The sequence below is a fragment of the Cavia porcellus genome, unplaced genomic scaffold (assembly GCF_034190915.1).
Source record: "Cavia porcellus strain 051 isolate PalLab524CR breed Dunkin Hartley unplaced genomic scaffold, mCavPor4.1 scaffold_1, whole genome shotgun sequence".
Lineage (NCBI taxonomy): Eukaryota > Metazoa > Chordata > Mammalia > Rodentia > Caviidae > Cavia > Cavia porcellus.
This window is the reverse complement of record NW_026947484.1, coordinates 210,309,962-210,335,551: the sequence shown is the minus strand read 5'-3', so window position 1 is coordinate 210,335,551 and position 25,590 is coordinate 210,309,962. Positions and strand designations below refer to the sequence as shown.

Below are 25,590 nucleotides of genomic sequence, written 5' to 3'. Positions count from 1 at the left end.
CTGAATGTTTTTATTAAAAATGTAAAAATATAACCTCTTCTAGATAGTTTGTAAGAACATTTGATTGACATTAGTGAAGGAAATTTGCTAGCTGAATTTTGTTAAAATATTTGCATAAGAGGAATACAGAAAAAAACACTGAGTACGATGACTCAGTTTTGGCGCTCTTTTTTTCCATCAGATTGACTTGTTTTAGTGAATTTTTCTTTTCAACTGCGATAGCCACTAAATCTAGTATTGATACGACCTGTGAATTATTTTTTCCATCACTAAAGATTAAAAAATATCTTTTTCTAAAATATCATATTTAGTGAGACACTTTTTATGCTATGTAAAATAGTATAAAAGATAACAAAGTAAAAGCATATTATTTATTCATCTTTATTTCTCCTTTATTTATTTTTGTGAATGTTTGTAATGCACGCAATGCCCTGATTGTATGTAGAGCTCCTTGTAAATAAATCAGATTATTTTGGAAAAGGAACATGCGAGTATGTTTTGAGGGTGGGGTGAAAAAGTTCTTACTTTTTCCACACCACCTAACACGTAAGGATGTCTTGCTTGGGAAAACTAGGCAGCATTTCTGAAGAGCCGCCAAGTGGAAATGGTAATAGATTTGTGCTGCACTGTTCTGGGAAGCGGATACAGGATTTATAATAATAATGGTCAACATTTATTGAACACTTCCTATCTACCAGGTACCACACCAAGCACTTAGCATTGATTATTTTATTTACTCCTCTCCATCACCTTAGGAGACAGGTAATACCACCTCAGACGAGGACTGAGAGAGGTACAGGAACTTTCTTAAAGCCATATGAGAGGAGCCAAAGCTAGAGGCTGAACCTAGAGATTTTTGAATCTAAAGCACACATTCTTTTCCTTATCTGTGACTGGAATGACAGACTCTCAGTATGAGAATTTCTCAACAGAAAAATGGATTCTACTGCTACTACTTGATTTTCTATATCTGGAAGTGTGGCCACTAGTAACTGTGCACAGAGTTTCCATCATGTGTGAGCATTGCATTGTGAGCCTTAGAATGCCATCCAACTTGGAAGCTGAATGCTTTTCCAGAAACACTATTTCTACAAGTTGGAAGAAATGCTTTCTTTAAAAATGAAAGGTGGTGGTGGTGCGACAAATTTGGGAAATACTAAGTTAGCATTAGGCAATGTCTTCCCTACAAAAAATCTCAGAAATTTTACACAATATTATTCATTATATATTTCTAAGAGAAAGAACATGTATTCTGGCTGTTCCCAAACATACTGAGCTTGGACTTTCCTAACCTTGGGAGCCTCACCTGAAGCTAAAATATTTACACCAATTTCTAATTTTAGTAGAGGCTAATTAAAATCATAGACACTAACACTATATGGAGAAATGGTTGGCAAATATCTCTCTTAGGTAAAGTATTCTATTATCTTCCTCTCCTCCTTCTTCAATGAGGTAAGTAGGGACATTTAAAGTATGAAAATCAGAAACAGCATTGGTGAAAGGTAGATGGTGGTGTCAAGTGAACTTTGCTTTATTTCTCCTAGCACTTTGAGACAATTTTAGGATGGACTCCTCTAGATTATGACCAGAACAGGTAAGGAAAGAACTTCGACACAGCTTACCTGAAGTATAGAATACCTGTTCCAGTATCAGAGTGCTGCCCAAGCCTGTGGTCACCTTCTGCATTTCGCTATGTGGGGTAAGAAGAAATTACGGCAATCTGAATCCAAAGGCAACAAATCTAAGGGGAAATCTTTGACCAAATGGGTCTGAGCTGAGTGTAGGAGTCACGGTAGCACTGGTTTTAATAGGGGTTGGGACTAGCCACCATGCTCTCCCTGCTGCTGTTACTAGTCCTTTACTTTGGGGCACGCTCTAGGATGACTTCGTGGATAGACGGAGAAGAGTGCAACAGGAGACCACTGTTGGGATGTCCTCTGAGGTATGAGGTGCTCCATTCCAGGTTTCTGGAAACTGGCCACACAATTCTTTTTTTTTTTTTTTTTAATTTAAGAGGAAAAAGAGAAAAACACAAAACAAACCAAAGCGGCGTAAGGGTACACGCAATACAGAACTACAAAACAAAACCACACAATTCTTAATCCCTCACACGCATTGGCCATGAATACAGGGGTGAGAGTCAAATTTGGGAAGGAATTTGTGAGAAGAGCCTTTAGAGAGAGCTGTAAATTTATATTTTTGTTCTTCTATCCCTGGCAAGGGCAGGGATCCTCCACTTTGTCCTAAAGAGACACTTTAAGAAGACTAAGATGTTTCATTGCTGTCCCTTCCATCTTGGGGACATACTGATTGGTGTCTGACTTTGACCCAAAGGAGACGCTGGCTGAAGTGGCCACAGACATAAATGCTGCTCTCTGAGAAGTAACTGCACGCCTTGGAACTGCACAGGTCATGAGTCTGCTATTTCTCCTAAGAAAACAATGCTTGAAAGTGACCTTGCTTTGCTCTTTATGCAGCGCACATCATGACAATGTTCTTTCACATTACTTCATTTGGCCTTATAGTGAACTTCCAAGGTGGGCATAATAATGCTTCCCATTTTATAGGTAAGAGTGGCAAGGCTCACAGAAGTTGAATGACATTGCTCAAATTCACAGACTTAAACCAGAAAGAGTAATAGTTAAGATTTGTCTATTATATCACTGCACAGGAGACATGACAGCAAATGCCTCACATGAATTAAAGCCATTGGATCCATCCCACAGCCTTATGTGGAAGGTCCTATTATTAGCTCCATTTTATAGATGAGGAAACAGGCTTGGAGAGATCAAACTGACCTGTCTGACAGAAGTGGAAAGGAAAGGGTTTGAGCCATGCTCCAGCCCGCTGGGGATGCTCTTCCCGTTCCGCCACTAGCTACAAAAGCGTGTTCAAAGCCTAAAGATCTTTCTGGTTGGATTCACAGCAAACAGCGTTGCCAGGTGGCAACCTCTAGGGACCTCCTTGGAAGCTGATGTAAGAATAACTTTAGTGAAACTACCAATTTGTGCCTAGCAGTTCCTTTTAAATTACATATGGGAGTCACAAAAAAGTTAATACTTTAAACAGTTTGCACACCCTGCACCACAACTCATTTCCAGTATAAATTATTTAGAAAGCTATTTCTTAGGTACCCTGCGACTTTGCCCAAGTAGATGATCACGAATTACAGATGGAAAACATACTGTGAAGCGGTCAGTGCTGTGCTCTGGACATCAGGCACATGCCCCATCTTACACCTTTGCAGCTGTAGTGCTGGAAAGCAGGATGGATTGGGTTAGCGTCAGACACTGCTGGCTTCTGATTTCCATTCTATCAATTATTTCATCCTCTTCTGCATGCTGGGAAAAATACTGCATTGTTTTGGAAGACAGGAAGATAACATAGCATGAATGCAGAATTCAGAATTGGCCATATAATAGATGCTTAAAATTAGCATCGGTTTCCTTGCCCCTCCCCAATCGATAACCTCTTACTCTAAGTTTTGAGCTTTGGTAATTTAGGTGCATCTCCAAGTCTTGAGCTATGTATTTGTAAAACTTAATGCCTCCCACAGGCTTCTATAGGACTAAGCAAATTGCTAGAAAGCGACAGTGTTTTCCTAACTTCAGTGGCTCTTACCCATGACACCTCACCTACAAATGCGTTACAAGTTACACAGGAGCATTTGCTCTTTTGTGCTGCACTTCCGTTGCAAATCTTTCCATATTTGGTCTCTTCTCCATTCCCCTCGTTACGCTGAGTTTTTGCAGAACAGAGGGCAGCATTTCCCCCTCAATCATGAGGCCTAGAAAAGTCTTGTTACTTGCTTGCACTTTCTCAGAAGCAGGATCAGGTCTGGAACCCGTTCTTGGGATATCTCACAAAGAGAGGAGCTTTTCCCTGGAGCGCTGCTGAGTGACTCCTGAGGTTTGGTGCTCGACAGAGAGATGGTGCAGGATGAACTTTGTGAGGGAGGTTACCTTAATCACAGGTTCCCTAGCAATCTGCTATCTTCGTATCCCAAGTGGGTAAAGGGATGAACTCGCCTGCCGCCTCTTGCACTTGACATTATTTGTGGGCTCATTGCTGTAGGTAGCCCATGATTAAACCACAGCTGAAAACATTTTTGTGGTGCCTGTTGAAGATGGAAATATCCTTCCTCACAGCATCTGTCACTTCAGTCTTCACACTCTGCAACGCCCCAAGATATTTCTCTAGAAACAGCAGCTGCTACCTTCTACTGACACAGACAGCTTCAGTGCCAGGCTCACATTCCATGAGAGGCTTACTGTGAGCAGACCCTGGTCCCTGTGTGGACTAAGAGGTGAACCAGACATAGCCCTTGCCCTAGATATGGTGTCCATGAAATCAGGGGTGACATCTCCTTCTGTCTTGTTGCTCCCCAGTTCTGGAGAGATCAAACTGACCTGTCTGACAGAAGTGGAAAGGAAAGGGTTTGAGCCATGCTCCAGCCCGCTGGGGATGCTCTTCCCGTTCCGACACTGGCTACAGATCTCTCCAGTTCTGAGATAGTGGCTCTGCCTTACTGGTGAATCAGTGGTGTACTCCTCCTGAAGCTGTGACCTCAAGGAGGAAGAAATCATGCCCAGCTGGACAAGTCAAGAGACCGACATCAACTAGGAACATTTAGCTAGACAGTGTCTGCTCCAGGAGCTTACGACCTAAGAATATATATATTGTGAAAGATAAGGTAGGTGTTCTATATTTCTATATTGTGAAAGATAAGATAGATGAAATGAAAAGACGTATGGAAGCAAAGAGAAAACAGATCTGCTTCCACAGATGTTACTGAGTGAGCTGAGAACAGGCTTTCTATAGTGTTATATCCCTAGCACCTCAGAAGGATTCCCTAGTCTGTGGAAAGGGATGGGAGTGAGAAGGAATTAATTTGTACGGCAATATTCTTCCTCTTCATGTCCTGGTTACCCTTGCTGCCCACAATCTCCTCTGGCCCATCCCTAAGGAGACTGTGGTTCTTAATGTGTGGCTTCTCCCAGGAATAACTGCGAGCCTACATTTGTGAGGACAAAAATAACCCTTTAAGCCTTCCCCAATGCCAAGGCTGCAGGGGTGGAATAAGAGGCAGAGTTTGTTTGCCATGGGGTGGGGCTTTCCCTGTTGTTCTTTCACAGTCCACTGTCCAAACTCTCTCTCATTCTGTCTGTGCCCAAAGCAGGCCCTGCCTCAACTCGTCTCTCCCAAGCCAAGCTGCATGGCTGCTGGGTGCTGTCAGTCCTGGAGAACCTCTCCCCAAATCCCGTGCCTCTCAGGCTCTGCTGAGGTGGTAGTGCTCATTTGTAAGGCACTGCAATGGCAAGATGAACCCTGTGACCGTACTTGAGCTCTAGGGGTTGAGTTTCAGTTGAACTTAATTTAAGAGCAATTTACAGCTGATTTAAGCTACTTAATGTACCTATAGGATCTCAGCTTGAAAGGGTTCACTTGAACCCGAGGAGTGAAAAGGTCTGCAAGATCCTGGCTCTCTATTCTTGCAGAGGGACTTCCTCCTCTCGTGAGTGCTGGACCAGAACTTTCTAGACACAGGCAGGCAGTGACAACTTTGTGAAGATCACAATTCATAAACCAAGCCCTAGAGGGCTAGGAGAGATCTTAGGGGCATAGAAGCTGTTTTTCTCCTTTTGACTAGCTTCTTGAAACATAGTTTACTGTGTCTACTTTCCAAATTATGAAATTTAAAGAGATTAGTACATTTCTGTTGATCAGGAAAGGGAGGTGAAATTGCAGTAAGGAAAATAATCTGGTTGAGTTTTACTCTGCTAATCTAACACTTGTTTCTCCCTGAGCCTTCTCTATCCTTTGTGCTTATCTCCAATTTCTGATGACAAGAAAAAGACTGGTTTTATTTCAAATTAATGAGGTGGGGATACTCATACTGTAAGAAAGTGTATGCTGAGAAATCATACTGCAGAGTATTTGTGAACAGGCAAAATAAGTGGTTTAACCATGTATGATTCGAGTGGATTCTGCAGATATTTCTCTCCCAGGAAATCCCCATATCCGGGAGTCATTGTTATCAACTCCTGATTTTAGTGTTACTTTTCCCAGATTCCTCTTTTGAAAATGCAAATTCTCCCATAACTATCAAGAGCTGAACGCATTGATATTAATTGGTGGGTCAAATGATTTCCAGCAATGGGAAAAACTCGAGATCTCTGCAGAAAACATACTGAACAGGGAGGAAAGGTTAGCAGTATGAAATCATCACCATCTTTACAACCAAGAGAAGGTTCTTGTCTTTTTAGAGCTCAGACAGTCAGGCTAAAATCTCACCTTGAACGTGAATGTTCCAGAAAGAAAATATGGCCACATTTTCCTAGAGTTAACACTGGTAGGCAGTGTGTTTTCCAGATAGGTTATGATAAAAACAAGCCATTGTGTAATCTCCACTGTGTCCAAGCATCTTTGTAGTCATGGCAATATCCTTAGATATTTACAACCTGACAGCCGGGGAGATGGCTAATAATTTCTTCCCAATAGTCAGAGCTCCTGTGTAAGATGACTGGACTTTTGATGAGTGCAGCATGACTTGACTGGAGATGCTTAGGGGAGATACTAGAGGGAGACTTTGGGGATTACCAGAAACAAGTGGGCAAAAATCACAGCAGTCACTTGAATTCATGTGTGACCCAAGAGTAAACCATATGACAATGATGCTTTTATTTATGGAAATATGTTTTTACTGAAACATTCCTTTCTATTCTTGTCACTTTGCTTTACCCCTTGAGCAGGTCTCCTTTCAGTATAGTCTGTAGCCTGATAGTGGTCCATCTGCAGTCCAAATTACTGCAATCATGTCACTGCTGCTCAAGAAGCTCTTGTAGCTTAGTCTTTCCTACTGTGTTATGCCTTGATTTTTCTTCCACTCCTGCCTAACCCATTCATCCAGATCCAGTCACATGCCTTGCCTTGTGCATCTTCTTATTTATGGGTACCCAGTTTCTCTCCCAACTTTGCCTACTTTATGCCCCTTTCATAAACTATACATTTATTCACCTTGTTTTCACACAGGACATTTCTGCTCCTTGTATGTCTTGCCAAATCATATTTACCCATCAAGTTTAACTTACGTTCCTTGTGATAATGAATCTTGATTGTCAGCTTGAAGGACGTCGTTGACTAGTAAAGCACAGTTCTGGACATGCCTGGGAGGGTTACAGTTGTGCAACTTCAGCTGAACTGGTGTCTGGCTCCTTATTTTGTAGCGCTCTTCCCTGGCTCACTGGTTCCTGGGCACCATGAATTATGCAGCTTCCCTCATCTATCCAGCCCTTCTGTTTCTGTTTTGGAGCTAGCTGACCTTGGACTGAGACCTTTGAAACCATGAACTAAAATAAATTTCTTTAACTTGCAGAGTCAGGTATTTTGTCCCAGCAAAAGAAAAGCTGGTGAATACTTTCTCTCTGGCCTCCAGAATCTTCCTTTGTTAGTCAAGCCTGCTGGATGAATATTTTCATGCTTGATGGGTGCCACACAGCTTTATAGATATGTTGTTAACTTCAAGGGTTAACTGGCAACAGTATTTTATTTTTTTAGATGCTTGAGCTCCTTGAAGTGAAAGTTGTCTTCTATAGGCAACCATAGAAAGAGCTTCATCTCTTTGTGCACAGTCTTTCACCCCTTTTTGTACTTTCCTTTCCAGAGCAGGACTCTGTCTTGATATCACGACCAACACTTGACGTCATTTAACATCAGTCTTTTCAACTGAAAGGCCAGCTCTGTGAAGGCAGTGAGTTCATTTTTACTGTCACACGTGGTACACCCAACGACCATGACAGAATTCAGGATGTTGCACACCCTCAGTAAATGATTCCTCACTGAATGAATGAATGGAGGGGTCCTTATTGATTGACCAACTCACTCCAAAGTGATGGAGATTCATGAGAAGCATGTACATGACTGGCATCACTTCTGAACACAGACCATTGTATGATTCTTTCTTTTCAGCTGGCATCAAGGGGCAAGAATGGCTGGCCTCCAAAGGGAGTGGAGTGATCCATTCTATTGAAATGCTGTATGTTTTTGTCAGAACACCCTTTAATCAAGGAGTACAGACAAGTTGGTTTGCTTCTCCTATAAAATCACTTTTAGTGCTCTGCCTGTCCCTTCATCACTATGAAGTTTAAATGCAATAAAGTATAAAAAGTATTAAATTATAAATCATCATAAAATGGGAAGCATTAGCCGACCATCTGTCTGAGGGAAAGTCTAGAATTAACTAAGGGAGCTAGGGCCCACTAGTATTGAAAATAAACATTAAAAGGCAAGTCTGATTAGAACTCTGAGGGCTGGTAGAGCTTTGCTTCCTGTAAAGACCTTTCTATAATACGTCAAGGTTCTGTAAGTATAGTTTTGTCCTTTGAGAAACACAAAGGATGTATTCCCATGTTTGAATGTTGATTGATGGATTCTGTCCAAAAGAAGCGTTAAGAAGGCTTTCAAAATCTTAGAAATATTGAAAGCAAAGAGACATCATCACCACCACCACTACCGTGGTCAACATCATCAGATCAGAAATACTTGTTGTGGCCTAGTGTTATACAAGAGGTTTTACGATCGGTCTCACACAACCCCTATTCTAATCTTGAAATGAAGGGATCTTCATTACCTGTTAGTCCCTTTTTTAGTAGAGGTAAGGTTTTATGTACAAAGAGACAAAACTCTTTCTATGGGGACCCTTAGCTAGTGAGTGATAGGATCAGGAATTTAATGTGAATTGCTAATGTTCATTGAGACCTTTCTAGACGTCAGTCATTCTCCTAGTACATTTTGCTTAACTCATGTAATACAATTCAGAGATGCAGGCAGTGGTGACATTCTTGTTCTACAGAAAGGGAACTGGGAGGTAGAGATTCTGAGCCAGTCACTCAAGGTCTCATCATTAACAAGGGAAGGGGCTGAGCTCTGAGCTCTGAGCCCAGAAAAAGGACGCTAGGGCCTGTGTGCTTCCTTGATATTCAGAGCAGTCACGCGAGCCCCTGCCCTTTGAACATCCGACTTGCATCCTCACAAGTGATTCACAACAAAAACCAAAACCCTACTTTTGTTACTCTTCATCAAGCCAAATGCAAGAGAACTCAGAACTGAGAAATTGAAACTACCAGAGAACCGGGTAAAAAGAAGCCTGGATTGCTGAGGGGAATCACGGAAAACTGTCTCCAGCTGGAGAAAGCAGATGGCAGGGCAGCCACTATCAGGATGGTGGGGAGCTCTAACAGTCCGTGACTGGGTGGAAGACGGTTTTCAATGTGAGGTTGTGGGTGGGGCCCATGCAGCTGTATGACATGTTCGCTAAAATGGGATTATGGTTTATTGAATAGCAAAGAGCAATACCCAGCTGCCTGAGAATTATACTGACAGGATGCAAAGTCAAGAGAATATTGTATAAACCTTATTTGCAGATCAATAAGTAATCTTCCATATACAAAAGGTCAATTCCAGGCAGGTAGAGCAGTAAAAGAACTATTGCCTACAAATACAACAGTGACTAAAAAATCCACCTGGATGAATACTTTGCTGCGTATTCTTCTAGTTGAAGAACATTTCTTTACTCACAAATATTTTCCCTACCCACTTCAGGTTCCTTGGCGAAGCATGAACACACCGATGAAGAGCACTGATTTCTAGTTGTCCTGAATTCTGTGCCATCAAATGAGCAGCATGAAGAGGAATCAACACAACATTTCTAAGTTTGTGCAGCAATTAGGATGCTCAAGTATAGCCAAAATTTGAACAGCAATTTACCCAAAGCCTTTTCAATCTCCTCCTTTGGTGGCTTTGCTGCTAAACATTTATCCCGACTTAAGAAACAAAACAACCTTGATAACTCAGTCCTCCTTACAGCAAGCCCAACCTGAAACTTTTTGCTGCCCAGGAAGTTTATATTCATAATCGATGGAAAAGTTATTGGAGTTCTAGCAAGTTAATTCCAAATCTACCACTTTCAAAGCAACCCATGGTGAGAATAAAGACACCAAGGCATATTTACAGTCATGGGGAGCCAAGAAGTCCTAAGTCCTGCTGGATTGATGCTTAGCTGGAATGAAGACTTCAACCCAGGGCCAAACTTGGGTTTTGTTCACTCATGAAGAAGGAAGTGGCTCAAGGAGAAGTGATTGTGAGAATGGCAGGAAGTATGAGAGTGCTGTGAGCTGGGCTAGGTGGGAAGCCTGAAATTTCCTCTATCACAGGCAGAAAGAAGCATATGCAGAAAGAGTAATCTTGAGGTAGTATCTAATGTTTTGGGGTTGGCACTTCAGCTCTGATGTGTAATCTGTTGTGCACCAGGAAGTCGTAGTCTCTTATTTTAAGGTTCCATTCCTGCTGATAGTGTGGAGCCTCTTCCTCAATGTGTTTTTGGGAGTCACAGGGCAGGGAAGCATAGAGCCACCTCCTTGCTTCAAAGACTACACAACAGCACCTTGGCCAGACTGATTTACATTGCTTCAAGCCAATTGAAGGGATAGGGCAAGGTCCTAGCCAGCTTTGTACATATCAATACACAGAAATAGATCCAAGTGTAGCCAAAATGGAGATAACTGCTCTTCTTTCAAGGAGAATCCTCTGGGTGGTCCTCCACACTTCCTGGTCCCCACTGGATTCCTTCATGCATTTTGTGTTTTTTCTTTGCCTTGCAACAAGGAGTTAGTCATCCCAAAGCATATCTGAAATTTTTGCCATCTGCCTCTTCTGGGCAGCTAGATCATGAACTGGTTATGACTGGGCTCAGGTATAAATTAGCATGAAGGAAGGGGCACTATGGAATAAACTGGGTCCCTTCCACTCCAAGATTCCCATGTTGAAACCCTAGTCTTCATGATGACTATATTTGGAGACAGGACCTTGAGGAGACAGTTAAGTTTAGGTGAAATAACAAAGGTGGGACCTTAATTCTATAGAATCAATGTCCTCGCAAGAAGTGATGCTGGGGACTCACTCTTGCTTACTCTTTTGAGTGCCTGTGCTCTCTGCCATCTGAGGTGAGAGAGAAGGTGACATCTACAAGCTAGGATGAGACCGCTTACCAGGAACCAAACTGGCTGGTATCCTGATGTTGGACTTCCCAGTCTTCAGAATTATCTGAAATAAACTTCCTTTGTTTCCACTGCCTAGTCCTTAGTTTGTCAGAGCTGACTAATACGAGATGGAAAGTTAACTGGGCATTACTTCCCTGATACAATCTTTCAAATTACAGGACCAACTGTGACATCATGAGACCTCTCTGAGGGCTTTGGAAAAGTTCCAAAGGTCTACTACTGTTGGAGCCCTGCTGGGCTTGACATCAGAGGCTAGCTGTGCTCACATCCACAGATACAATGTGCCCCGTGCTGGAGAGAGCGCATGGCTGGTTTCTCCTTGTCCTGAATGAGCAGCACGAAGTGGAATCAACACTTCTGTCTGCGTGAGAAGTCAAACGGCTTCATCTCGGCTTTGTACTGGGGTCCGCACAGCAGAAGATGGGAAGGATGTTGGGCACTATGGATTATATAACTGCTCTGGGCTGAATGTTTGTGTCTCCTTGGGTTTATAAGTTGAAGCTTTAACTCCCAATGTGATTGTATTTAGAGGTAGGGCATTTAGAGGGCAGTTAGTGTGAAATGAAGTTGGGATCTGCATGATGAGTGGGATGAATGCCTTTTTAAAACGAGGAGGAGACACACGATCTCTTTTTCCTTTCCATGTGCAAACATCAAAGCAAAATCATGTGAGGATACAAATGGAGGATGAGGACCACTGCCTTTATCAGGAAGAGGATCCTCCCCAGGGGCTGACGGTGCTAATGTCAGACGTCCATCTTCCAGAACTACGAGAGAGAAATTCTCTGTCAAATTCATCCAGGCTGTGATAACAGCTGGAACTGACTAAGACAACAGCAATTTATTTTTCACAGCAAAATAGGAGACTGCTTTGACAATGACATAATCCCTTCCAAATTCTTATTAGGTTTTATTCTTTCCTCCATTAGACAGCAGCTTTGAAATGTCTCAGTAGCTGAGAAATAACTTTCTTTCAGAGAAGAAAGTGGCTGAATCAGTCACCTCCAGTTTTCTGTGAAGTAGCGCAGGAGCCAGAGGGGATTGAGGACTTTTCTTCTCAAAGTGAGGAAAGGATACCTGAACTGATGACAGGTGACACAGATTCAGCCTCTCCTAGGGTCAAAGGCATAAATTTGTCTCTTTTGTTCTCCTATCTCCCACGTCCCCTGTGGGACCCTGCTTTCTGTGCCACACCCTTCCAAGTTTCTCCTCCACTGACGATTCTCCTTAGGAAGAATGAATGATGCTGGCCACGGATGTGAACCACACATGGGATGGAACCCTACATCCTTTGGTTCCAAACTTCGCCATGGCCCCTCATTCCTTATCTACTAGCTCCGGTCACCGTTCCCAGACATGATGTGCTTATTGGGGCTATGAGAATGTGTGCGAGGAGCCCCTTTTCTTCATGAGCTTGTCCTCTACAGGAGCAGTTGGCCCAGTCACAGGGAATCATTTGTGAGGGGAGAAGGGAGGTGCCCTGGGAGTTCTTTTCCACGTGCTAGAGCCCCTCTATCCTGTTATTGAAGGCTGTGCCCCCACATTTCACTCAGGCACATTCTTAAAGTATGGGGAAAAAAGGAAGAAGAAAAGGAAGGGAAAGAAAAAGGAGTGAAGCAATGAAAAAAACCAGCTGGGTACAGACGCTAGTAAGTTTAGATTCATCTACTTATTTATAGTCTTTACACCAAAACTTTTTTTTTTAAACAGGCATAGGCTTGCTTGATTTTCATAACAATATGGGAACTGAGGTTCAGAGCAGGTAGGTTCTGTAGTTAATAAATGTCAGTGTCCTCTCTGGATTTCAGTCCTTCTGCCTATGGATGCAGTTTTTTTTTCTCTTTCTCTCCTGTATTCCTCCATTAAATACAAAGGTATATTTCACCCTGCTCTTTTGGAACCCAAGTCAGACTTTCTAGAACAACTAAAGGTTTTAGCAATTATGAGAATTCTCTGTTCAACCTTTACTAGAATTTACCTGGTAGACTTTGATTCATCGACTAGAAATAATCATCCTTCAAATAACTCAATTAATTTTTAGTCCTGTGTAGTTTATAAAATACTTTCATCCATAAGATACACAAGACGTGTATCTCAGAAATCCAATGAGTGGCCTGATTGTGCAACTAGAAAATTAGGTAGGGTCAGGATGAGGTCCTACATTTTCTGATTGAAGGTGATACTTTCTCTGTTTCTGCATTTCCTCCACAGTATGTGCTCAGCCAGGTTAGCCTCTGCAGAGAGCGCAGTGAGGTCTCTATTCCTAAGGAACAAAGTCTACTTAGGAAGCGAAGCCTTATTTAGCCTGGATATAGACAAAATTGTAACTCCAGTCTCTACATGGCAGGTGACACGATTTTCAGGCTGCAGTGTAACAGAAAACACTTTTTTTTCTTTTGAAAAGTGGCATCATTTCTCCACGTCTTATATTTAGGCTGGTTCTGCGAATGTCTATAGCTAATAAATTGCACCAGAAGAAATGCTAAGCTTGGGCTTTTCTACTGTCTTCCTTGCATCCTCTGGATTGCCATAAAAATAAGGCGATGCTAGCTGCATAGAAATAAGCATCACTTAGAGGAAGCTGAGTGATTCCTACTGAGACCATTCAGATCAGACAGCCCTCGACTGACCTGCCATCTAACTACAGATGCTCCAGTGAGCTTAGCTGAGATCATTCATAGCCCACATCAGCAGAACCATTGTGCTGATCAAGGCACAAACAGGTGAGAAATGATTCATGATTGTGCTTTAAGCCTCTGTCTTTGGGAAGTGGTTGGTAATTCATGATTATTGTGTTAATAGATAAAAAATACACAGATATTATTATTTTCATTGTTGGTATGGTTGATACATTGAGAAGTTTAGAAGTTTAACTAAGAGACTCAGCAGGAAGCCAGGATCCTTACTTTGTTAATATCCTCATTCTGTGCAAGAGGAGGGCACAGAGATTTTGTGAGTGCTACACCCGCCCTGGAAGAAGAGGGTGGGTGGGTGGCCTGTGCACACTACAAGGGAGGAAAAGAGGCTTGTGCTTCCTCCTTTTGCTCTGTCTGGTGCCTTGAAGTGTTGCCCCAGTGCCATGCCAACCTATCTTGGAGCCAGCTGATTACAGACTGAAACCTCCACAAACAGTGAACTGAATAAACCTTTCCTTCCTTCATGTTGGGTCTTGTGTTGGGTGTTTTGTCCCAGCAATGAAAGAAAAATAACCAGGACAGTTGTCTTGATGAAGAAACAGACTATAAGAGGCTGAGTCATTGCCATGATCAGACACTAGTAAATCCACCCAGAAAGTTTGCCCCAGCATCCAAATTCTTGTCTGTTATTTGTGAGACCTCACTGTAACACTCAAGCCCTCAGCTAGTTTGCAAGGAATTTTAGTGAAGAAAGAGGTGATTTTACTGACAGAGGCAAACCCAAAGGATGGAACTCAAATCCCAGGATTCCTTTTGCTGATCAAATAATATGTTATTAAAAACACTTTAAAAAATTTAAGCTATTATGCTCACTTTGGCAGCATATATACTAAAAAAAACCCTGTAATCTGTCAGAGAAAAAATTGCATAAATGTAAAATAAGAAAGAAAATATCACTGAAGTCAAGGTCACAAACTAAGCCATTGAAAGAATTTTGGGTGTACCTTATTAGCACTAAGTTATGACTGAGTTTTGTGAGAGGACTATATGACAGCCACATTAATGCAAATGCAATTCCTTGTTCCTATTTTTGCAAGTGAAAACAAAATGCAGTTATATTAGTGGAATTTGCTTATTAAAGTAAACTAAAATATACCGCCAAGTGCCACCCCATCTCCATATCTACTCCCTATTTCTTGACAAAGAGCAATTATTCCCCACAGTAGCCTTGGAATGTTTTATTAAAATAAGAAGGCATAATTTGATAAGAAAGGGAATGCCAAAAAATATGAATTCTTACAGATATCGGAGATTTGGAAGGTTCTGGAAAGCCTCAGGATTGATGTACAGCAGGTTGTTAGCCTTTTCAATTCTACTATAAAAGAGGAAAGTACATGTGAGTACAAGGAATGTTTTCACATTTTTCATGTTATGAAAAGTACTTCAGTAAAACATTAATTTATTCATCTATCCATCCATCTGTCCATCCATCATTTGAACAAATATTGAGCAAACATACAGCATTTTTTCTTATGCTAACTGTGCATATTAATGTTAATGCTGTGCCGTGAGATGCTCCTCACTTGGGACCTGCCTACTAACGTCATTTTTACCTGGAACAGAGTTGTCTTTAGCCAGTGCAGCTCTCCCAGAGTTGGAGGGCAAGGGATGAGAGTAACACTTAGAACTGAATTTTGTCTGTGCCAAAGACAAGAGAGGAGATGAAAAGCAACCAAAGAGGATGAAAAGAAGATGAGAGAGAGTAGCAAAGAAGGTGGGACATGGAGAAATAGGTGGGATGGAGAAATAAAGGTGAAATGGCAATGAAAAATGAAGATTAGAAAAAAAAAAAAAACAGTATCTCTTTTTTTTCTAACCGGGAAATTCCAGCAGAGAGCAGCTAGGAAGGTCACGCTGTAGACCAAGGCTGCTTCCTCTCAGTGCAGGGGAAGTGGTGACTTCTGCCCTGTGTTGGCCTGTGAAGCAGTATGTCAAATCAATTGTCTGGATGTGAGTGTGTTCGCAGTTAAATTCCAACAGAGACTGTGTCTTTTGCTCATCTTGTTGGATCAATGTATATTTACAGATACTTTTTTTAATTGCTTGCTCTCCATTTCGTTAATTTCTATGTTGCTGTAACCTGAAGGTATCCTGATCCAAGTATCAGACAATCATTTTAAACATAGCTGGTGTTACCTGAGGCTCTCCATGCAAGGAGGAGATGAATGAGCTACTCTGGTTCCCCTCTTCCCTCTGAACTGGATGGAGGGAGGCCTGCCTGGCTGTGTGTAAAGGGCTGGCTGCTCTTTGGTGTGTTTCCCTGATATACCCCTGCGCTTCTGAGACCCCAGCCAGTCTCTTTGCCCAACTAGGACAGAAGGAGACCAAGAGTGAAGAGGGAGTAAAGAAAGGAAAGATCACGAGGATAGTGACAATGAAGAAAAACGAGGACCAGATGGTGGGTGGGAGGGCGGATGGATGGGTGAGGAAACAGAGTCTGCCGAAGTGGGCAGACAGAGTGCTGTTCCTGAGCAGGCTCCTGGACACACGTGTGTGTACACATACACTTACACCTACTGGTATTTGAAAAATGCTAAAAAAATTCCTTATTAATAAAGAAGTTTTAAAAAGCCATGAACTTTATGATTAAGTCTTTACTCTGCTGTAGGTTTGGCGGGGTGGCTTCAGACAGGCCTGACAACTTCTCTGTGCGTTTCTCTGTGGCTCATCTGTAAAACCAGAAGAGTGCCTCACTGAATGTGTCCCACTGGGATTGTGTGAGAGGGTAATAAATGCTGCAAAAAGGAAATTCTGCCAGTGATGTTAGCAGAGAAACAATGCATTACTTGTATTTTCCAAATATGTATTAGCGTGAAAAATTTTGAGTTTTCCTCCAGTAAGTGAACTTTAACTTAATTTGGCCAGTGTTTGCTAATCTTATTTACTTATTTATCTGTCTTTTGGGGGTACTGCAAATCAAACTCAAGACCTCACGCTTGCCAGGCAGGCCCTGTACCCCTGAGATGTATCCCTGGCCCTTCTAATCTTATTTTTTAATATAATTATTCTCAATTTTTAGGAAATCTCATATTTTGGGGTTCTTAATGATGCACAGAAAATACTTTGGAAAATTATGGATCAGCCTCTTGCAGCCTATTTTGTGGCTTGATGAATTAATTTGCAATAATAACATTCTAGTGTGAAACAGAAGTATATCTGTGTGAGTGCTGCATGTTTGTAAGATGTAAGGTTGGAATACCAGCAAGAAAAAAAATTGGTTGAGTAGCAGAGGAATTAAGGTTCATTATAACACAGGCATTTTATGCCAGTTGATAGGCTCAATTTAATTTGCACTTATCATTTCCCCTACCCACTATAGTCACTCCATAAAGCATATATTTTATTCTGGTTTTATAAATGAGAAAGCCAAATCTCAGGTGACTCTGTCTTGGCCAAAGTTCTGTGGTGAGCTTGTGGTACAGGCTGATATTCAGACAAGGACTATCCACCAATTCATTGGCATCAGTGTGGGATTATTTTAGGAGTTGATGCGGAAAGGCTTTGAGTGAGATGAGGAAACAAAAGACTTTCTCACAGTCTCAGGGCAAGGTGCTTGAGTGTAGTGTGCAGCGTGTGTGGGAGACAGTGAGCGGGAGTCTAGGCTCTGGGCTGGTGCCTGGATTGCCAGGAAGAGACACACAGGCATCTCTTTCAAGGTGACTTTCACAATGTGTAGTGATAGCTTAGGATCAGAGGACACAGCAGAACCAGGCTTTCCCAAGAATAGCAGAGAACTTTAAAGTTATCATGAGACAGTTTCCCAGCTTTCTTGCTTACATTTCGTGTAAGTTGGGCAGGTTGGAGAACACATCCGCCTCTATCACTTCCAAGGCATCATTCTGAGAGATCTCTCTGCAGAGAAACAAACAGAGTTCAGGACAGCCCAGTTACAGTTCACACATGCTTTTAGGGCTCAGCTAGCGCCTTGTGCCAGGAAGACTCAGGAGACACAGATCTCCTTTTGGATCCTCAAAGAGGTTAGCTGTAGCTACAGAACAAAGCTAATACTCGATGCTAATAACTGTGGGAAAATAAATTCAAAGCAATGGCTCATTGTAGAAATTCTCAAACCTACAGATACAGAAACAGAGATGAGACTTGATTAAACATATTTAGGAAACCTAGATGATGAAACCAAACTTTAAGTTCTCTACACCAAGGGTCAGCACACTTTCTCGACTAGTACCGAAAATAAGTATTTCTTGGTGCTGGCAGCATTTGATCTCTGTCATATCTACTCAGTGGACACTTCAGTACCAAAGAACCCATATTTAACACCTCCATGGGTTGGCTGGGTTCCTACTAAGCTTTATTTACAGTGCGGGTGGTGAGCTGTACTTGGATGGTAACTAGAGACATCTGGGGCTTGTGAACCCCCAGCGGTGGCAGGGGTATCTTTTACAATCCCTGTGAAGATGCATTTTGTGAGATAAAAATGCTGCTTATTCTACAAGAGCATGGAAGAAGGCACTTATTTGAATGTTTAAAAGTTTCCAGAGAAACAGTTGTCTGTGTGGAGACCAACGCAGAGCAGAGACTGGGGAAAGAGGAACTTAAATCTGAACAAGACCAGGAACTGTTTCAACAATAGGTTTGGTCACCACTCATGGCAATCACAAAGCTTAATATTAGAAGAGATTTCTGCTATCTGATTTCGGGTATGAGAATTCTCTTATCTGTATTTTCCCCTCAAAGGATGCACAAATTATTAGAATAATCAAGAAAAGTGTTTATTTCAAAAGGGAGTTCATATTTTAATAGTCTCAACTTGAAAGACAAAAAGGGCATTGGGGTTGTTGGGGGCACCTAGGAGGATACGGGGTAGAAAAACACATCACTGAGAAATTCGGAGATTCTGTTGCGCTTCCTCACAGTTCCTTACCGCTAGTTATTTCTGTTGTCACTGTCAGCTGTTTATTATTTACCCGCTGCTTTGCAGACATTCTCTCCAATGCTTTTGGCACATGTGTGAAGCTGGACTTTTGGTCTATTAAGAAATGGCTTTGCCTGTGTGGAGCACTGTTCTGGCAGGCAGCAGGCTCACACGTTTCCCTTGACAGGCTCTGCCTCCCAGGTCATCTCAGAGACCTCAGAGGACCTGCAGTTCTTCAACATAAAATGAGGGGTGAGATGAGACAACTCATCCAGCCAGCCCTTCCAGAGCACTGCGGTCAGGCTTTGTCCTCAAGCATGGGCCTCTGCAGATACAACCTTCAGTACAGAGCTTCTCAACTGTGAGAGCACTGCCAGTCACCAGTAGGCACTATCTGAATTGTTAAAATAGCGCTTTCCACTAGAGTGACCAGGAGTGCAGCATGGGTGCTGGTCTCAAGACCATACTTGGGCTAACGGAGGAAAAGTAATAACATTCGACCTGTCTTAGTTACTTTTCTCTCTTGACACCCAAAGTTAGGGAGGGGAAGGTTTATTTCTCACAGTTTGGGAGCTTTCAGTCCATACTCAGATGGCTCCAAGCAGCACGGTGGCATGGCAGGGCCACCATTCATGGGCATGGCAAACAGCAAGGTGTGAATGCCAAGGGAGAGGGAGACACCATCTTCCGGTTGATACATGGTATCCTGGCTCCACCTCTGGGTGGGTGAAGCTCTCACACCGCCAATCCTAGTGCTAGACAATGAACCAATCACAAAAGCTAGATTTGGTAAGCCTATGACTGCATGAGGCTCGGGACTGGGCCGTAAGAACACAAACCACCACACAGTTTTCTCCCTAGCATACACACAGGTGAGTATCAACAGTAGGACACAAGAGCCTAAAAACAACAGCTCAAGTGGAGTATAGTACTTGATAAAAAAACAATTTGCATCTCCTCTGAAAAGTCTTTATCATCACTGAAGTTTTTCTGTCCTCATAAGATACTTTTCACTGCTCAGTTAGAGTGATAGCTACATTATTATGTTACTGCTTTGTTTTCCTGGCCATTTTCTGACTTCTGAACCTGACTTTGGTTTCTGGAAGATCTCTTATTCATCTGTCTCTGGATCTCCAATATCTAGTGGTGGTATGCATTTAAGGCTCAGTAAATGGTGGGCAGGTAGAGGAATGGATGGGTAAGTAGATGTGTAAAATGTCCAGGTGTGTGAATGGCACCTGCTAAACTGCAAACGGAGTTGGAGTTTGTCTGCAGTATCCTTTTCTTGTTAACAGCATATCCAAGTTCAGCAAATGACAGCCAAGCCTCCCGTGTCTATGACTTAAGACTTCTGTCTTGGAGATTTTTTTTAACGTACACAAGCTGCACATATATTTGGCGGCTGAGTACCTTTATCCCCATGACTCTGTGTCACAGCTGTCCCCAGCTCCTCTGCCTGCCAGATAAGGACCTTGAAGTGATAGAAGAACCAGCGAGGGTAAAGGAAGGAGAGTGCTGGTGACTGTAGGCGTTTAGATGACATTTGTTGGGGGTTAGAGAAGGTGATTGAAAGTTCCTCTGTGCAAGAAATTCCATGTTTACATGAAGGAAGGGGAGATGAATATGCAGAAATACCAGGGTTTATCAGAGCATGCTTTCTGGGTGGGTTCCCAGGGGCTATCAGTTCTTCAGATCTGCATTATTCTGTGTTATTGGATTGGAGGAGTAGTCACACATAAGCACATTTAAAGGAGAGGTGGGTGAATTATTCTCTAGCAAGAAGAACTTTAAGACATAAATGAACACAGTCCAGCCCAAACTTTATTCCTACCACGTGTGACATTAACATCTCACCAATTGTTGGTATTGTTTCATTTTAAGTGGAGATGCTCCAAGTTTATGGGTAGGATTAAGAACAGCTAAAGAGCTGTGACCAGTGGTGAAAGACCTCGCTAGCATTTCAGTGATGTGGCACACAGGATGCAATAAGAAATTAAATGCCCCTGCTGTGGTTGGGATGTGGCCTCCATGTGTCCACCAGAGGTGTTTATGGTGGTGCGTAGAGGTGGTGGGAACTGGAAGGACCTTGTGGGGAGCAGTTGGGTGGTGACTGCCCGTGCAAAGGGATTAATGCTGGTCTCAGACAGTGGGTTAGATCTCACAGGAGTGGATTAGTTCCCTTTAGAGCGTGCTGTTATAAAAAACTGAACGTGGCCCCTCCCCAGTCTTGTTCTGGCGCTGGCCGGTGGCTGGTTCCTTTTCTGCTTCTCTGTCATGCTTCGGCACAGCCAGGTGGTGGCGCCATGCAGTGTAGACTTTCTTGCCCAGCAAGTCTTTTGTCACCCAGGGCCTGGTTTGCTATCGCGCCGCATGAAATGGACTGACTCACAAAAATTATATTTCTGGTGCAGGAGATATTTTCTAACTGATCGTCTCCATTATTTTTCTTCCCCTTCACTTCTCCACAGAGCATTTTTTCTTCAACATAGCGAACATACTTCTTTCTGAATGGGTACATTAGGGGATTGAATTACATTAAATTATTTGTAACTGTCACTGTATTAAATTTCTTCCTTTTGTTCTTAATAACCGCAGGCAAAATGTCTTTGGCTGTTTTCCCCACCTGAGTCCTCTATAGTTTAGGAGACCATGCACTCTGTCACAGACGCTCACATATTACACTGGGTTTGTATTCTGCAGATGTGCTACATAGTTTACATAAATAAACCTCCCTCTCTAGGCGAAGAACTTCTGGAGGACGATGACTGTGTCTTTTATCTTAGTATTCTTGCTCCAAGCCAAGTTTTTGCTGAATGAATGAAATGTCTTTGAAAGACTCTAAAAAATTTTCCAACTTTGTTTTTGACAATAAGGGTGTGCTCTTGAACACTTGCAGTAAGCAAAGCCTTTGCAAATCAAGTTGTGTATTAACACAGGAGGGGAGCTTCCTGTTTAGCAGAATCTTAGAATGAGATTTTTTTTCAAAAGTGGAGAACTAAATCAACAAATGTTCAACAAATTGTGATTGAGCAGCTTCTATATTTTGCTGTTTGTGCTGGGAATCTAGAGATGAATAAACTAAGTTATGGGTTTTAGCAATCATTTCTGACCCAGTAAATCTAGTATTCTTGGCTTTTCTTAACTGGGTGTTACCTTTATTTGGTGGTCTATGTTTAAGCCACTGAAAAAATTAAAATGTGCTTTTGACATATAGTTATTGAATTTCAATATAATGATATATAATATATTAACATACTATATATACTATATACAACGTGGGGTCACATGTATTTTTATTATATATATATATATATATATATATATATATACTCAGTGTATAATGTCACATATATTTAAATGTATAATGTGAAATTATAAACCTTTATGTATAATTATATAGCACATATATAATTATATAATTTACAATTATAAAAAACTACTTTGAAGATATAAAGTGTATATAACTCAACAATACAGGTATATATAGTATATGTAATAGTATCTTTATTACAATTATGCCTTTTATTCTTTTGAAAATGTACTATGCAGTTTAAAGGCAGAAAAAGGCAGGTAAAAGTTACTATGAAAATGCAATCTAGAAAAATTCATAAAGTTTATCAAATAGACATTCCTACTCTCATTAAGAGTAGATCTGGAGTCTTTACAATAACGTGAGAACTGGACTGGAATCCTGCTTAGTTTTTTACTACTTCAGAATCTCTGGGTATATTACCCAGCATTTCTGAACTCTAACACCTTGTCTGTGACTATTTCACAGGTGTACCAAAGAGGTTAAATAGGCTAATATCTGTGAAAGTATGATGTTTGTGCCATGGTAAACTCAAATACCACCATGCCTGCCTGACAGCCTGCCTTCCTCTTTAGGTGGAGATTAGCACTGAATTCCTCTGTAGCTAGGAGTTACTGAGCTGGGTAACCTTGCTGATGGAGAGTAGCTGTGCTAACAGAGGTCATAGGACCACTTCTACAAGCTTTAGATAGAGACATCTAGGCTGTGCTCTAACCCCATGTTTAGATGAAAGACTACGGCACTGTCCCAAACTCGGCCCATTCTGAGTCACAGTGAGATGGACCATGTGGTCCACTGGCCACACCAAAGTGACTAGGCAGATGACATGGAAGCTCCAGTGAGGATGACCCCCATCCCTGGACTCACAACCTTAAAAGCATGGCTTTCCTTCAGAATGGGGTAAGAACACTGCTCTCAGAGGGAGTAGGTTTGCATCCTTTCCTAATTATTGTAAACCCAAATATCGAGTTCAGTCACCTAAGTATTGTAATCCTCTTTTTAGTTTCCCTCACAGTCCACAAGGTTATATTTATAATCCCATTGAGACTTCATTGGAATCCTAGTAAGTTAATTCCAATCTACCACTACCAATGCAACCCATGGCGAGAATAAAAACACCAAGACCTGTTCCAAGTTAAGGGCAGCCAAGCCGTCCTAAATCCAATCCTTGTGAGGACTTGCAGACAAAGGCCTCAATCTTAGGCCTCTCCCAGCATTTATTATCTTGTGAAGAAAGGGGGTGGCTCAGGGATGAATGATAGTGAGGATGTCGGGGCTTACTGAGTAACTTGAGCTAGCTGACCACGTGCAAGAATGGCATCTCTGTAATTTGCAGAGATAAAGATATGCAGAAGGATCAATTTACATAACCCAATTAAGGTAGCAGTGGAAATGTTTTGGGGGGCTATCAGTTCCATTTCTGATATGCAAACTCTTGTGCCCTAGGGAGCCACCCAGTTGACATTCCTGGAGCTATTTGCTCTAACATCTCAAGGAGCTGAATTATGGAGAGCACCATGTGAGGAAACAGGACTGTCTGATGGCTATAGATTCTGCACATTAGCACTTTGGCCAGCCATATTTGCAATGCTCAGAGTCAATTGAAGAGAGAAGGAAATACCCTAGCAAGCCTTTTACATATCACTATAAGGAAATGAGTCTCCAAGTAATCAAAGTCACAGCAATTGTTTTGGATTCAAAGGGAGTCACTAGAGTTGTCTCCCACACTAATGTCTGACATGATCCAGTATTTTAGATCTGCTACCTCCTCACATGAAAGGTGAGTCTCTGCTTAAGGTGCTCGAAAAATATCCGCCAAACAGCACAGATAAAATCACCCTCATGAGCTTGACTTAAGTTACACACATTGGGATTCGTCTCATTCACTTTGAAAAACATCAATGATAAAACTATTGTGTCCATTTAAATTTTATCATGATTTATGTATTTAGTCATTTGCATTCTAGCATATTTCCTTTTCTTTCCACAATCATAGTAGCTAACACTTATTAAGTACTGTGTAAGGCAATTTTTTGTGTTACATTTAATAAGTGGCTTAATTCTCACCACAATCCTATGAGCATGGGGTAAGTATTACCTTTAGCCCATTTTGTAGAAGAGAAAAAAGAGGGTTGCACAGTTAACTAATCCTGTAGACCACCCAGCCAGTATGGAAAGTCAACCTATAATATGGGCCTATCATTCAGGAGGCCTCAGAATGAGGACAAAAATCTTCTAGACCATATTTCCAGTGACTGAAACTATTCCCACTTGAAAAATTCTGTAGTTGTTATTATTTTAGTTTCCATAGCATTACAAGTAGTTTTGGGAGCAACATGCCTGTAAAAAACTATTTACGAACCCTCCCCATGATACTACATACCTGCTAATGTTTAGATCTACATTGTTCCCCAAAAGTCTCTTGTGTTTGGAGGTGGGGGCTTATGAAAGGTGCCTAGATAGAAGGGCTGTTATACTCAGTGCCTGAATCTATTGATGTGTTTGTAGCTGAATGTGTTATTAGGAGGTGTGGCCTGGTTGGAGGGGGTAGCTCGCTGGGTCACCTTTGGAGGCTGCATCTCTCTCCCAGGCTCCTCCCCCTGTTCCCGAAGGCCATGAAATGAGCAGGTTTCGTCTACCGTGCTGTTCCTCCATGATGCTTCTGCCTTGGAGCCAGCTGCGCATGGACTGAAAATCTGCTGAGCCGTGAGCCAAAATAAACTTCTCTAACGTGTGGGTGTTGGTTAATTTGCCTTAGCGCTGGGAAAGTGGCTAACACAGTACTTGAGTTCTGGCAATTGTCTGTGTTGAGCATGTGGAATCCTTCCTCCTCTTTTCTTCACTTTTGTTCTATGGACTGTGCAATTTCAACGTTTCATGCATGTCACGTTTATCCAGCTGACTAATTTTTACTGTTTTGTATGTTATACTAGGATATAAATGTAGGTAGAAGTCATTATATGAGTTTGTATTTAGAAATCTGATTTATGTACAAAATATAAACAGCAACAGAGCCATGTAAATAGTGGAGGTTCAATACTTTTTGTGATTTTCCTTTGTAAGCCATATTTTCCCCATGTCATGCTCTCTAAATATCAGGATTTCTTAAGCCCTATCTTGGAGTCTTCCAGAGTTTCCTGTCGAAATCTCCTTGGTCTGCCTCCCTCTACACACTCTTCTGGGTAAGATCTCTTGCAAATGAACTCACTGTGTGGATATTCTTCCCTCTTGACGAGGGTCCCATGCCTGCAACTTCAAAAGACATATTCCATATTTCCTCTTTCTCTCCTAAACTCAACCCCAAGCTAACAGCTTCATCTGACATTCTCACTGGACCATTGGATCAACCCAAGATTTTATCCCTGATTTTTATCTCCAAAGACCCTTCATTTAATGTCCAAGCAGATCCTAAATCCTCTTCATTACTTTTCTCCATGTTTCTTGCAAATGTCCCTTTATTTCCTGCCATCATTATCATAATTACAGTTCTTTGCAATTTCTGCTAGTCTAGCAGTTCTTAATAGTCTTGTGGTGACTCAGAAGTGGTTTGATGTGGGTCATGGGTCATTGTTTTTCAAACAAATTGAGTGTTGCAATGATTTTCTTAAAATTGGAGTGGACTCAAGGTTGTGTGTGTAATGTGCAAGGCAGTAA

At 41.8% G+C, this 25,590-nt stretch overlaps 1 protein-coding gene and 1 long non-coding RNA gene across 2 annotated transcripts in view; one reads left to right on the top strand and one right to left on the bottom strand.

The window, feature by feature from the left end:
- Positions 1 to 16,327, top strand: part of LOC134471074 (uncharacterized) — a 64,046-nt gene extending 47,719 nt beyond the window's left edge. The window contains exon 3 of the long non-coding RNA XR_010040423.1: positions 9,601 to 16,327. This is a non-coding gene — a long non-coding RNA (uncharacterized LOC134471074). The remainder of the gene's footprint in view (positions 1 to 9,600) is intronic.
- Fshr (follicle stimulating hormone receptor) overlaps positions 1 to 25,590 on the bottom strand; it is a 169,168-nt gene that overhangs the window by 32,154 nt on the left and 111,424 nt on the right. The window contains 2 exon segments of the mRNA NM_001172949.1: positions 14,994 to 15,068; positions 17,531 to 17,605. Coding sequence (NP_001166420.1) covers positions 14,994 to 15,068; positions 17,531 to 17,605 — 150 coding nt within the window.